The 14,654-nt window shown below is 38.8% G+C and overlaps 1 protein-coding gene across 1 annotated transcript in view; it reads left to right on the forward strand.

Annotated features, from left to right (window-relative positions):
- LOC139278141 (natural cytotoxicity triggering receptor 3 ligand 1-like) overlaps window positions 1-14,654 on the forward strand; it is a 46,781-nt gene that overhangs the window by 8,269 nt on the left and 23,858 nt on the right. The window contains exons 2-3 of the mRNA XM_070896797.1: window positions 4,910-5,227; window positions 8,277-8,588. Of these exons, the coding sequence (XP_070752898.1) occupies window positions 4,910-5,227; window positions 8,277-8,588 (630 nt within the window). The remainder of the gene's footprint in view (window positions 1-4,909; window positions 5,228-8,276; window positions 8,589-14,654) is intronic.

Here is a 14,654-nt window from a genome sequence, read left to right on the forward strand (position 1 = left end):
GAAAGCTGTTTTGCAAGCATATCTGCAAGATTTAAAAGTAATATTACAATTGCATTTTAGCGCTGAATAGAAAAACATCATTATGAATATTGGAATAACCCCGCAAACAATTAACTGATTAGCACAATGTGACACAAATTATATTCAGCAGTGGGGAAATTAATGTGTGGGCGTGCTGCTCAAAGCCAATTCTGAAGTAATATACGTCCAGGAAGTAGATGACCTTTCCAGTGTGTGGTTTGTTCCACTAGGCTTGTAAGCCTTATCAAGTACTGATTAAACCACACGCGCATTGTTAAAAGCAAAGGAAGTTATTTATTACCTCGGCCCACTGCAGTAGCAGTCTAAGTATAAAATTATACCGTTGATTGCAACATCATGGAAACATACCGTTTGCCTATTAGGTATCATGAGATAGCACAAATATATTCGCATTTAATAGCGACCTACTTTCAATGTATTTTTTTCCATGACCCACTACCTGTAAAGTATATGCTGCTTCAGATCTGAATTCTCTTGCTTCTATCATCCTACAAATAGCCACACTTTTTTTAAAGATCGAAGTTCCACAACACCACACCATCTCCTCAGTTTGTCCTTTTGTGGAGGCACTAACCTATGTATTTTACTGGTTAACTGAAGATTTGCTTTACAAGGTCGCAACAGGGCAGGTACTGAGCACAGTTTGTTCTAGTATCGCATTTATATTTCTTACAATGTAAATAATTTTCAGCAGAAATTATATTGAACAAGTTACAAATTGTTACTTGGTTCGCTCAGATATTTTCTAAACAATGTCCAAAAAATGCAAATATGGTGAAGCTTATAACATTGAATGACTTCATACTTCTTTGCTACAAAGATACACAACGCGTGTTATTTGGAGTGAAAAACACTAGAGATCGTCATTACCATTTATTTACCAACTCCATCGAGCTAAAAACCTAAGATCGTTCACTTTAATTCCTTCAGTGATGTTGTAGGATTTTAATATTTTCTGGGCCACAATTTGCAACGGGCTCTCCAATAATTATGTCACTATTCCCGTTAACCTTCCAGTTTTTTTCCAGTTAAGAAACCTATACTATGTAATCGAGACTTCCACATTATTTATTATATATCTTCTATTCTAGATTTACTGAATGGCATCACCAAAGAGGTCTATCGGGTTATGTGGAGAGATTAAAAGAATGGGAATGTTAACAACAGAGCAGAGAAGGTTGATGGGAGATGCAATAGATTCAACAGCAAGTTCAAAACGTTTAGTTAAGTGTACATAGGTATATACTATTTCCACTGGCAGGAGAGGCCGCTAAAGAACTAGGGGGAGATGATAAAAACATATTTGTATAGTGCGTTGGATGCTGTGCAATGTACTGCCTGAAAGGCTGATGGAGGTACATTCAATCGTAACTTTCTAAGGTTAAATCGATGAAAACATGAAAAGGAACAAGTTTTGCAGGGATTTGGGGAAAAGGCCAGCAGAGTGGCATTAATTAGATAGGTCTTTGAAAGAGCCAGTCGCAGGACCATCGGCCGAATCGCATATTTATTTGTTGTAACATTCTATTATTCTGTGAATATCCAGAAGTGAACTGATGCATTTAATACTGTTAGATGAACACAGTACCCTCTAATCTCTATGCAAGCTCTTTATCCCTCTTATTGCCCTTTCCAGTTCTCCTCTGCACTGTCTATATTCTGCTTGGTCATTGGATATTGAACGTGGTATTAATCATCAGTCTTTTGTCTGTTTCACTAGAATCTCCATTGTTTTAGCGCACCAGGGAGCATTAGCTTTTAATTCCATTCGTTCCTCCTGATGGGAATGTCTTTATTCTGTATCCAACGTAAATCCTGCTTGAAGGTCCCTCATTGCTCAATTACTATTGTACGTGAGACTCTCGTCCATTGTATGTATATATCAACCTAATTGAGCTGTAGTCATAATGAGGATTCCCGTGCAACACATATTTCATATACCGCTTTCTAAAATAACCGGTCTAGTTACTAGCTCTATCTTCCTGAAATTTGCGATTTTCTGTAAAAATATCATTACAATTATGTTAGGAGTTTTCAGTTATAATTTCAAGTCCAATTTCGTTATGGTCGCTACTCCATTCCCCTTCTATCACACAAATGTCTCACTTAATGCAATTTTTGCCAGATCTGCAATTAACGCTTCCTTTGAACGCTTTCATTGTTGGAGTATAATAGACTGAAGAGGGAAATAGTCCTGGGTACATTGTCGTAATCTCAATTATCTTTTCCATTTAAATTAATTTCCCTGCTATCTGCATTTACATATTTAACGTTGCCACTCATTATGATCCTGATTTTGCTACACTTTCTCAAACACTACACATCCCTTCCTTTAATTGTTACACAATTTCGACATCAACCTTATACTCTCGTGCGGTCGTGGAATACTTGATTATTCTGCCAATAATGTTTAACACTGAGCCTTTCGATAGTGAAGACAGCATCTCTAAACATGCTAAGTTAACACACATCCTTCAGCATTTTGTGACTGGTTTATCCAATTTTATTGAAATTGTATGTATAATTAATTAACCGCTGAAGTTATGTGTTTTGCAAAGTTACATGTAATGTTTCCTACATTTTTATTGTCTTATTTATGCTTGCTAGACCCTATCAAAATGTCATTCTAATTTTTGCTTCAACTTCTGGTTTAATTCTCCCCGCACATTAGTGCAAATCTACCCACAACGCGACCTACTCTCCCAGTGTGTATATTCATGGCAGCTTTGTTCTGGTGGCGCTCATTTGGCCTGTGCATATTAGAAGATCGGCTTCTAATATTACTGAAGTCTGAGTTTGTGCCATCTACATCATCTCACCCTGCACGCACATGCCATATCTTATTTTTGCCACACGTAATAGTGAATGGAGTAATTAGTAAATGACTGTATTTGCGGCCCTGCTTTTAGATCGGCACCGAATTCGTGATATTCTGATTTCTTGCTGCTAGTCTTCCTTCAGCAGAATATTTTGCTGCTGCTCCATAATATCGATTACATTAGCCTGTGAGTTGAAATAGCACATTTGGGACACGGCTCTCATGTAATTATGGGAAATACTTTAAACTAACTCCAATTTTGCACTACATCTGATACTGATTGCGCAACAGTTGACACTAGCCTGTTGAATGTGTGTCTGTCAATTTAAAAAGTCTCCAGCATGGCCTGAACTGCCTCACCTCTCCTCTTTCTCACTGAAAGAAAAACTCACTATTTCACTTTTCACTAACTCACTGTGCCTGTGGAGTGATTGAATCCTGGTATGTGTGCTACACAATATCTTGCCTTACAAGATGTGATTGCAGGTCCCAGCTTTTACTCAAGGTCAGATATTTTCCACTCGAGTGCAAGCTGTGCTCGACGCATGCTGCATATGTAATCATCTGGGACGCATGCCCTATCCCAACACTTCATAATGCTCAGAGATCAGACGTGTCACATTTCAGCGGTCGCCCATAAAAAAACAGAATCGTTTGTGCAAACATCAATGAACTTAAACAGAATCTCGTGGTTTATCGCTTAAATATAATTTTGAACACCAAAACTGAACTCCGTTGAGACTGGTTATCTACACGCTTCCTGCTGTGTACAGTTTTGTACCTGGTCAGCACTAATTAGTCGCTATTACACTGAAGGTGATCAATTAGCTGAAAGTTACATCTCTTCATTTTGACAAAAGTGCAAGATGCCACACGAAAGTTAAGGCAATTATTGCACAGCAGATCGCACAACCTACTAAGTCATTCAAATTATGTATCACCAACTCTAGCCAGACCAAAATCCAAAAATTTATCATGCAGTTCCCAGAGTTCAACAGCAAAATAAAATTCAACGAAAAAAAAATGTGCTGAAATAAACGTGTGGGAAAGCAGCATTGGCCGCACTGAAGCTAACGGCGCATTACCCAGGCAGCTTTAACTTTGTTGGTCACTTGCTGCTCAGTTAAACTGTTTTTTTTTGTTTCAGCCTGCATAGATCTCAAAGCACAACTTATTCTAAAAGCGATTATTTTGCAATAGGAGACTGGCCATATATTTGCATTTCAATTGTAAGCAACATAGCAAATGATGGAGAAATACAATCTTTTGGAAAGAATGGCTTTCAGACCCGCCCAAAAGCTTTCGCTGTCTTGTGTTGCAACATTTAGTCTGAACAGGCGATGATATTCAGATATCATTTACCCATTTGAAATCTTCAGCTTTCTCACTTCTCTACATGGTCACAATCGACAATTTTGCACTTACAACTTGGCCAGTTCGCTGAATACTATTATTCCTATCACTGCAAGCAACGGTGGGAGGCTAGCTGTAGTTGGCAGTCAATAATCAGACCCAGCTAAAGTACGTCAACAGATTTAAATTTCCAAAGCAAATATTTTGATCAACTGTTTCATGTAGAAATCATATTTAACTGACATAGCGGTTACAGGGTTTACCAGGTTGGCTTTTGTTTTATTTCAGCCAAATTCCCCTGCTTCTGATTTTTCAAACCATGCAAAGGTCACAATTACGACACATTGCAGCACTTTATTTCTTTCATTGCACGGGTGATTTCTACTTGTGGTTTCACACGTCATTACTTCATGGTGTAAAGCAGATTAGCTGCAAATATGTGGATATAAAAGCATCTGAGTTTCTTGTTGATTGGCTGAAAATAATTATTTTCTTTGTTTAATATGTCTCTGCGCATTGTGCTTCAGTGCATCGTGGTCCTGGGGATTATCTCCACAAGTATTTTCCGCAATCACCATTTTTAATGCTACTTTTTGTGCATTTTCTGCCCGTCTATACATCTTCATGTGTCATGCATTTCCCGTCAAGTTTCATATGTTTAATTAATGTCTGCATGTTTTTAATTTTCTTTGTTAGGTTTTGGCGATGCCATCTTCCAAGTGACCCAAAGCCCGCAGCACAAGATTGTGAGGGTCGGCGGAAATATTACCTTCGCTTGTGCATTCCCTCCTTTTCCAGATAATTCAGAAGTGAATGTTTTCTGGTGGAGATTCGACAAAAGTATATATCTGCAACGCGGCTCGGACAAGCGAAAACAGTATTTCATCAGGAAAGGGCAAGGCTCCTTGCAGATCCTCGATATCCGTTTCCAGGATGCTGGGGTTTATTACTGCGGAGTAATCCAACAAGGAAACACGATTATAAACGGAACTGGATCAACGCTTGTTGTCCACGGTAAGTTATATTGCAGGGAATTATCTCACATGTAATATATAACGGAAAACATGAATAAGTGAGGTAAAATGATTTGTTGTTGATTTTTTACATTTTGTGAGCTGTACATTAATCCTCAATGTTCACGATAAAATTCTAAATGAAATACTTTCAGCGCACACAATGTAATCATAAACATGAAGCACAGTATAGTATTTATTTTAACTGTTTCATGTTGGTTTTGATGTAGGCAATGTACAGAGATTGCGAAATAATTTGAAAATAGTTTAATAAGGTTTTGACGGGAAGTATCTAAATCCGCTCTGATTGGCACTGCATATATTTGTATCGACGTGTTTCTGAAGAAAGTATTATATTGCGTACATTCAGGCGATCTTTTAAGTTCTGTTATCGATAAATGACTTACATCTTTATCGATCGTGAGGAGCCTTTTAGGAACTTTCTCAAACGCCAGATGCAATTTGAGGGTTTTTGTTGAGCGGCACATATAATCATAGAATTATAGAAATTTGGAGCATAGAAGGAGGCAATTTCAGCACATCCTTTCCGCGCCGGCTATCCAAGAGCTATCCAGCCGAATGCCACTTAATCGGTAGCCCTGTCGGTTACGGCACTTTAAGTACACATCCAAGTATTTTTTAAATGTGGTGAAGCATTCTGCCTCTACCACCTTTTTAGGCAGTGAGTTCGAAAACCCCACCACACTCTGGGTAATGGAAATTCCCCTAATATCCCCTCTATACCTCTCTGCAAACACTTTAAATCTATGCCCCCATATTTGTTGAACTCTCTGGCAAAGGAAACAGGCCCTTCCTATCGACTCTGTGCAAGCCCTTCATAATCTTATACACCTCAACCAGGTCTGCACTCTGCCTCCTCTGTTCCAAAGAAAACAGACCGAGCTTCTCCCATCTTACCTCATAGCCAAAATTATTCAGTTCACGCAACATTCTTGTAAATCTCCTTTGCACCCATTTCAATGCAATCACATCTTTCCTGTAATATGGTGACAAGTGCAGCAAACAATACTCTAGCTACAGTCTAACCAGTTCAAGCATATGGTCCTTGCTCTTATATTCCATGGCTCGACTAATAAGACAATTCTTCCATATGCCTTTTAACGACCTTATCTAACTGGCCTACTACATTCAGGGATCTGTGCACCTGCACTCGAAGGTCCCTTTGTTCCTCTACACTGTTCAGTGTTGTACAATTTAATGTGCATTCCCTTGCCTTGCTAGACCTCGCCAAATCCGTTAACCCATGTTATTCGAATTGAGTTTCATTTGCCGCTGTTCTGCCGACCTGACCAGTACATTAATATCTTCCTGCAGTACGCAGCTTTCTTCTTCATTATTAACCACACAGCCAATTTCAGTGTGAAATGCAAACTTCTTAATCATAGCCCCAACATTCAGGTCCAAATGATTGATATATACAACAAGAAGCAAGGGATCCAGCACTGAGCCATGAGGAGGCCCACTGGATAATGCCTTCTCATCACAAAAACACCTATTAACCATTACCATTTGCTTCCTGCCTCTGAACTAACTTTGCATCCAACTTGTCACATTTCCCTGGTTCCCTTGCCCATTAACTTTCATGATTAGTCTGCCAGTTGGGACCTTATCGAAAGCTTTGCTGAAATAAACATACATTACATCATACGCATTGTCCTCATTGATCCTCGTGGTCATCTCCTCGAAAAATGTAATCAAGTTATTCAGACACGAACTTCCCTTAACAAATCTATTTTAACAGTTGTTGATTAATTCATGACATTCCAAATGAAGATTTATTCTATCCCTCAGGATTTTTCCCAATAATATTCCCACCACTGAGGATAGGCTGACTGGCCTGTGATTATTCGGTCTATATCTTTCTCTCCTTTTAAACAGATTTTAAACATTAGCAGCTCTCCTGTCCTCTGGCACAACATCTCTAGGTAGTGAGGACTGGAAAATGAATGTCAGACCCTCTTTAGCTTCTCTGAAGAGCCAGTGATACATTTCATCTGGACCCAGGGATTTATCAACTTTTAAAGCTGCTAAGCCCCTGACTACTTCCACTCTCACTATGTTTATCTCTTCTAATATTAAACACTCCTCCCCCCTCAGTGCAATATCAGATGCACAGTATTCATTAAAAATCTTTCCCGCATCATCTTCCTCCACACATTCGGGGGTGGGGGTGGGTGAGTTGTGAGGGAGGAGAGCACCTCTTACAGAAGATAGATTTTTCACGGAATTAAGGACCAGAGTGATCTCCTGGACTAATTTCAATCGCCGAATTGGGTTGGAGAGTAATTTCCCATTTTTCCTCCCAAATTGGACTATGCTTATCTCACCTGTTTTCCCTCTCCGAGTAGGTCAGATGGTTTTGCGTCGGGATGAGTGTCTATGCACAAGGCGTCCCAAATGTGTGTAACCAACTTGGTGGGCCAGAGGGTCTTTACCTGTCTGTCGTTGTGCCTATATTGGTATGTTCGTAAAAAAAACCCACGATAAATGGCCAGACACTGGATTAAAGCTATACTTTTGGGAATTAACCAATAAACCTTCGTTGTTTCTTTCAGTCGAGACGGATTAGCGCTCCGTTGGACCTACTGTATTTGTGGTTAGAATCCAACCGAGTCCGGGCTGCTGGTCATTATAATGTTAAAATATCTTGCAGCGTTGCTGGAGCGAAAAAAAAGCATACCTCTGCTAATCAATATCGCTATAAACAGACACACTGGTCATAAATATCATTGCAATTTTTTGTATTTCCTGTTTGAAGCATTGCTGTCATATTTGCTCACATCATGTAAATGATTTAATTGAAAATAATAACTGTATTTGAGACTTTTGTGACATTTGTGACAGATGTGAAAGTAATGCGAATGATTTTTGGGAAGTTGTGAAAGTACAGCATGGCCGTCAAGGACATGATATTTTAGCAATTCAGTTAAATGCAGGTTATGGATTATCTCACTTTGAATTACGATATAATAATGTTCTAAATTTAAAATATTAAACGTATATATTATTTTCCCTGATCCCCTCTATAGCTGTGCCAGCTAACCCGACGATTGTCTTCAAATCACCTGGTGGAAATTCAAACAATTATCCTATTCTTGTATGTGAGACAGTTGACTTTTATCCGAATACTATCACCTTCAACTGGTACAAAAATACAAGCAACGTTGTAACCGGGATAAAAACCACGAAGCAGCTGAACCCAGCGGGACTATATGAAGCTATAAGTTACCTGCAAGAGACACAGCCAGTTCAGATAGCGACTTATTACAGCTGTTTGATATCTCATCCCATGCTCCAGACTCCAAAATTAGCTTTTTATGTGGTGTCTCATTCGAAACCAGGTAAGATTTCAAGAACGAGGTCTTTATTAACAGCGCGCAGCATCATTCAGTTGGAAATCGGAGGCCAAATTTTGGGGACCGCACATGTGCAGTTAAATGTGGAGCTCATTAAGTTGCTGGCCGAAATGCTCTGCTCCTATAAAATCTCTTCCAGTCTGGCTCCCGGTGTGAATTTGTGGTTCTGAACTGACATATACGAAAAGAGCTGGGGACAGATCCTGAACATAGTGGCTTGCTGAACATAGTGGCAACGCGAATTTGGTTACAATGTGAATTCAGTATAGAGGGGGAAGCGGGTGTGAATTTTATTAAACTAAGTGGCAACAATGAATAATAAATTACCGGACCAGTGGAGTTAGAAAAAGTGGTGACATAATCAAAACACAAAGAGGAGCGGCAGAAATTGAGGACGTTAATATATATATATATATATACTGGCAAGTATCTTGATATCGCTTTGTTTGTGTGATATCTTTGGTGTTTAATGTTAAGCTTAATTAGTAATGATTTAATACTATTGAAAGAAAGTTTAAGTCAAAGGAGTTAATGATGAATTCGAAAAGCATTTAAAATAATTGATGAAAAAGTGGTGTAATTAATCATAGTAACAAATTACTAATTGATTTAACATTAGCTGAAGGGTCCTGAAGTAAATCTACACTTCAAATGACTAATTCGTTAAATAAATAATCTAAATCAAACAACTAAGTAAAACAATTAATTAATAAATAATAAAATGACCATGCTGAGATTGTACTATGTGGGAGATTGCAGAAAACGAGTCTGTAGCAGACTGCGACACTTACAGAAAAGTTATCTGCCTCGTGACAGTAATGCTCAGAGTCGTGGAATTGGAGTCCAAGCTAGACACATTCCGGCAAATAATGGAGCAGGAGGAGAAATCACTGGTTAATTTATTCTAGTGCACAGTTACACACCAAAGGAAAGCATGAGTGCAGGAAGGGGACGCTGTAACTGCCATTCAACCGAGTCATGGGAACGTTGGATAAGTGGTAACATAATAAGAACATAAGAATATAAGAAATAGGAACATGACGAGGCCATACGGCCCCTCGAGTCTGCTCCACCATGCATTAAAATCATGGCTGATCTGATCTTGGACCCAGCTACATTCCTCCCCCGCTCCCCATAACCCCTTATGCACTTATCATTTAAGAAACATTCTATTTCTGTCTTCAATTTATTCAATGTCCCAGCTTCCACAACACTCTCAGGTAGTGAATTCCACAGATTTACAAACCTATGAGAAAAGAAATTGCACCTCATCTCCATTTGAAATGGACGGCCCCTTATTATAAGATCATGCCCTCTAGTTCTAGTCTCCCCCATCAGTGGAAACATCCTCTCTGCGTCCACCTTGTCATGCTCCCTCATAATCTTATAAGTTTCGATAAGGTCACTTCTCATTCTTCTGAATTCCAATGAGTAGAGATCCAACCTAGTCAACGTTTCATCATAACTCAACCTCCTCATTCCCGGAATCAACCTAGTGAAATTCTCTGGGCTGCCTCCATAGCAAGTAGATCCTTTCGTAAATATGGAAACCAAAGCTGCACGCAGTATTCCAGGTATGGGCTCACCAATACATTGTATAGCTGTAGCAAGTCATCCCTGCTTGTATACTCCATCCCCTTTGCAATAAAGGGCGAGATACCATTGGCCTTCCTGACTATTGCTGTACCTGCACACTATCCTTTTGTGTTTGATGCACAAATAGCCCCAGGTCCAACTGCACTGCGGCACTTTGTAATCATTCTCCATTTAAATAATAACTTTCTCTTTCATTTTGTTATGCCGAAGTGCATGACATCACACGTTTGAGCATTATACTCAACCTGCCAAATGTTTGCCCACTCACTTAGCCTGTCTATGTCCTTTTGTAGATTTTTGTGTCTTCCTCACAAATATGCTTTTCCTCCCATCTTTCTTTGATCAGCAAATTTGGCTACGTTACACTCAGTCCGTTCTTCCAAGTTGTTAATATAGATTGCAAAAAGTGAGGTCCCAGCACTGATCCCTGTGGCAACCCGCTAGTTACTGGTTGCCAACCAGAGAATGAACCATTTATCCCGACTCTCTGTTCTCTCTCAGTTAGCCCATCCTCTATCCATGCAAAGATATCACCCTCAATCCCGTGAACATTTACCTTGTGCATTAACCTTTTAAGTGGCACCTTGTCAAATCCCATCTTGAATTCCAAATATACCACATCCACTGGTTCCCCTTTATCCACCCTGTTCATTTCTTCTTCAAAGAACTCCAGCAAATTTGTCAAACATGACTTCCCATTCATAAATTCATGCTGACTCTGCCTGACCGAATTTTGCTTCTCCAAATTTCCTGCAACTGCTTCTTTAATAATGGATTCCAACATTTTCCCAAACACAGTTGTTAGGCTAACTGTTCTATGATTACCTGCATTTTGTCTGCCTCCTTTTTTTAAATAGGGCCATTACATTTGCAGATTTCCAGATTTGAAGATAATGCTCCTGCGCTTCAGCTATAAACTATTCGATGCGAGTGATAAGTTAGAAGCACTGTGGAGCAGGGGCTTTTCCAAGGGGTGGAGACATAGAATATTTATAATTGTACGGTTTTAAGACTTAGTAGTAGTTAGTTATTTTTAAATCAGAATCGAGATTAAGTGACATATCAAAACGGCTGGGAAATACCTGTAAAGAGAGGGATGGGATACAATTGTTGTACTCCATGTCGGAAGCAGTGATATGGGAAAGATTGAAAAGCAAGACCTCACGGGTAATATTCAATGAATTATTACCGCAACCAGTGCAAATTGGCGTAGGGACAATTAGATTTGGAATGTCAACACGTATCTAAAAGAGTTGAGTGTGAAATTGGGATACTGGCTCCAGTAGTGGAATAGGAAGGAGCTGGGCCATTGGCCGGTCTGCATCTGAAAAGGTCTGGCCAAGATTCGAGCAGAATGGTTAAATGGTCTGCAAAAATGATTTTAAACTCATAACAAGGTGGGACGAAACTGCCTTAAATTATCAAAAACCTAACAATAAAAGAGGAAGGGAAAGAAATTAAAGGACAAACTAAAGAAAAGAGTAAGGATAACACGAATGGCGAGAGATTGGATGAAATCATCGAGCATAAATAGAACACAATTATTAAAAACAAGCAGAGAGGAATAATAAGATAAACTGTTGGCACAGCAATGTATTTTGTACTCAAAACATGAAGGATGAACTAGAGGCAATAGTTTTCCATAAGGATGCGAATATCGTAGGGATTACTGAATCATGTCTAAGTAGAGAACAGAATTTTCAACTTAATATTGCCAGATCCGAATCACTGAGAAAGAAAGGGAATGAAGGAAAGAGTGTGGAGTAGCTATACAAGATAGAGATAAAATATGGCGGTAGACAAAAGGGATGTAACTAGCACTAATAAAGCTACATAATCCATTGGAGTGAGTTAAAAATTAAGAAAGTAAGGATATTAAAATAAGTGGCTGCAGAGATAGTGGATGAATTGTTAGTAATCAGCAAAATTCCCCGGATTCTGGAGATGTTCCAACAAAATAGAAAACCGCAAATTTAACCCCACTATTTAAAAAAGGAGGCAGACGGACAGCAGGAAACTAGAGGCCAGTTAGCCTAATATCTGCCGATGGGAAAATGCTGGAGTACATTTTTAAGGAAGCAACAGCAGGATAATTGGAAAGCATGATTCAATCAAGAAGCGTCAACATAGTTTTATGAAAGGGAACATGTTTGACAAATTTGTTGCAGTTCTTAGGGAATGTAATGAGCAGAGTGAATATAGAAGATACGAGTGGATGTGGTGTATGTGGATTTCCAGAAGGCATTCGATAAGTAGCCACATAAAAGTTTACTGCACAAGATAAAAGTTCATGGGATTGGGAGTAAGATATTAGCATTCAAAGAGGATTGTCTATCTAACCAAATACAGAGTTGTGGGATAAATGGGTCATTTTCCAGTTGGGGTGCCGCAGGGATTGGTGCTGGAGCCTCAACTATTTACAATCTATATTAATGACTTGGATGAAGGAACCGTGTATAATGTAGCCAAGTTTGCTGATGATACAAAGATGGGTGGGAGAGGAAATTGTGAGGACACAAGAAATCTACAAAGGGAGATCGACAGGCTAAATGAGTGGGCATAAATTTGATAGATGAAGTGTAATGTGGAAAAATGTGAGGTTATCCACTTTACTGGAAAAATAGCGAAGCCAATTATAATTTAAATGCAAAAAAATTACAAAATGCTCAGTACAGATACACCTGAGGTTCCATGTGCAGGAAACACAAGAGGTTGGTACGCAGGTACAGCAAGTAATCAGGAAGGCACATGCAATGTTGGCATTTATTGCAAGGGGATGGATTATTAAAGCAGAAAAGGCCTCTTCCAGCTGTGTGATTGCTGAGGCCACACCTAGACGACTGTATACAGTTTTGGTCTTCTCATTTAAGGAAGGATATACTTGCATTGGAAGCTATTCAGGGAATTTTCACTCAGTTGATTCCGGAGTTGGCTTATGAAGATAGGTTAAGTAAGGTAGGCATATGCTCATTGGAGTTCAGAAGAATGAGAGGTGATCTTATCTAAACATAGAAAATAATGAGGGGGCTCGACATCGTGGATGCAGAGATGATATTTCCACGTAGGTGAAACTAAAACTAGGGAGCATTGTCTGAGTATAAGGGGCCGCCCAATTTAAACTGAGACGATGAAGAATTTCTTCTCTCAGAGGGTTGTAATTGTGTGGAATTCTCTGCTCCAGAGAGCTGTGGAGGTTTGTCATTAAATATATTTAAGGCGCATATTGGCAACATTTTGAACAATAAGGGAATAAAGGGTTATGGGGAGCGGGTAGGGAAGCAGAGCTGAGTCTTTGATCAAATCATCCATTATCTTCCTAAATGGCGGAGCAGGCTCTAGCGGCCAAATGACCTACTCTTGCTCGTATTAATTACATTCTTATGTTTTAAAAGTAGTATAATTTAGATTATCAAACCACCAAATAGTTGAAGAGAATTGGCAGAAGACATTTGTAGATGAAATCTACAAAGTGAATAGCAGTCATAGAATAATAAGCGTGGAGAGTTTCTACTGCCCCCAGATGAATTGGAAAGAAGAAGAAGCGAAAGGAAATCCCGGAATAACGTTTTTATATTTTATATATAGAAATCGTATCTCATTCAATACATAACTTCAAAAAGAAAATAATCTCGTTGGATCTTGTAATGGGCAATGAACCAGAGCAGGTAATAGAAGTGAAGGTATGATAGTATCTTAGTAGTAAAGATCACACCTTCATAAGCTTCAAGATTAAGATGTAGAGTGAAATATAAAGGACACGAATTAAGATAATAGATTACAAAAGAGCTAATTATGAGTTACTGAGTGTGGAACTAAAGAAGGTGAATGGGAAAACATTCTTAATATGCAATGAAGCACATGACATTGGGATATTGTGAAAAGTATAATCAATATGGTTCTCGGGAATGTTAATCCATGACATGTCAAAACAAGAAAACTGCTTATGGGCATCGTGAATGAATCCAGAACTATAGGGAACAGTGAATGTAAAAACAATGACAGTTAAGAACTATTGGTTACTAAATTGGAAGAGGGTAGAATGATATACGAAGGAGAGAAGTTAATAAAACACCAGGAACACAAAGAGAACTTACGCATTCAAAATATGGAGGAAGATAAAAAGAAATAACAAACTGTTCGCTCGACATAAAAAGAATAACATTAAAATTGAAGTCAGGATAGAGCTATAATGAATTATCAGGATAAACTCACGTGTAATGGCTCAGAAATGGCAGATGTATTCAATAGCTACTTGACTCAGTTTCTAATAAGGAGTGTAAATAAATAGACACTTCGTGACACGATGTGTTAATATGAATATTAAAAAAGTTGGGACAAAAAGAGAGAAAATAATTGACTTACTAGCAAAACGGAAAGTTGAGAAAACAGCCGATCCAGATAGTATGCAACCAAGCATACTCAAGGATTGTAGCGAGGAGATAGCGGAGGCACTCG

This window comes from Pristiophorus japonicus, chromosome 13 (assembly GCF_044704955.1).
Source record: "Pristiophorus japonicus isolate sPriJap1 chromosome 13, sPriJap1.hap1, whole genome shotgun sequence".
NCBI lineage: Eukaryota > Metazoa > Chordata > Chondrichthyes > Pristiophoridae > Pristiophorus > Pristiophorus japonicus.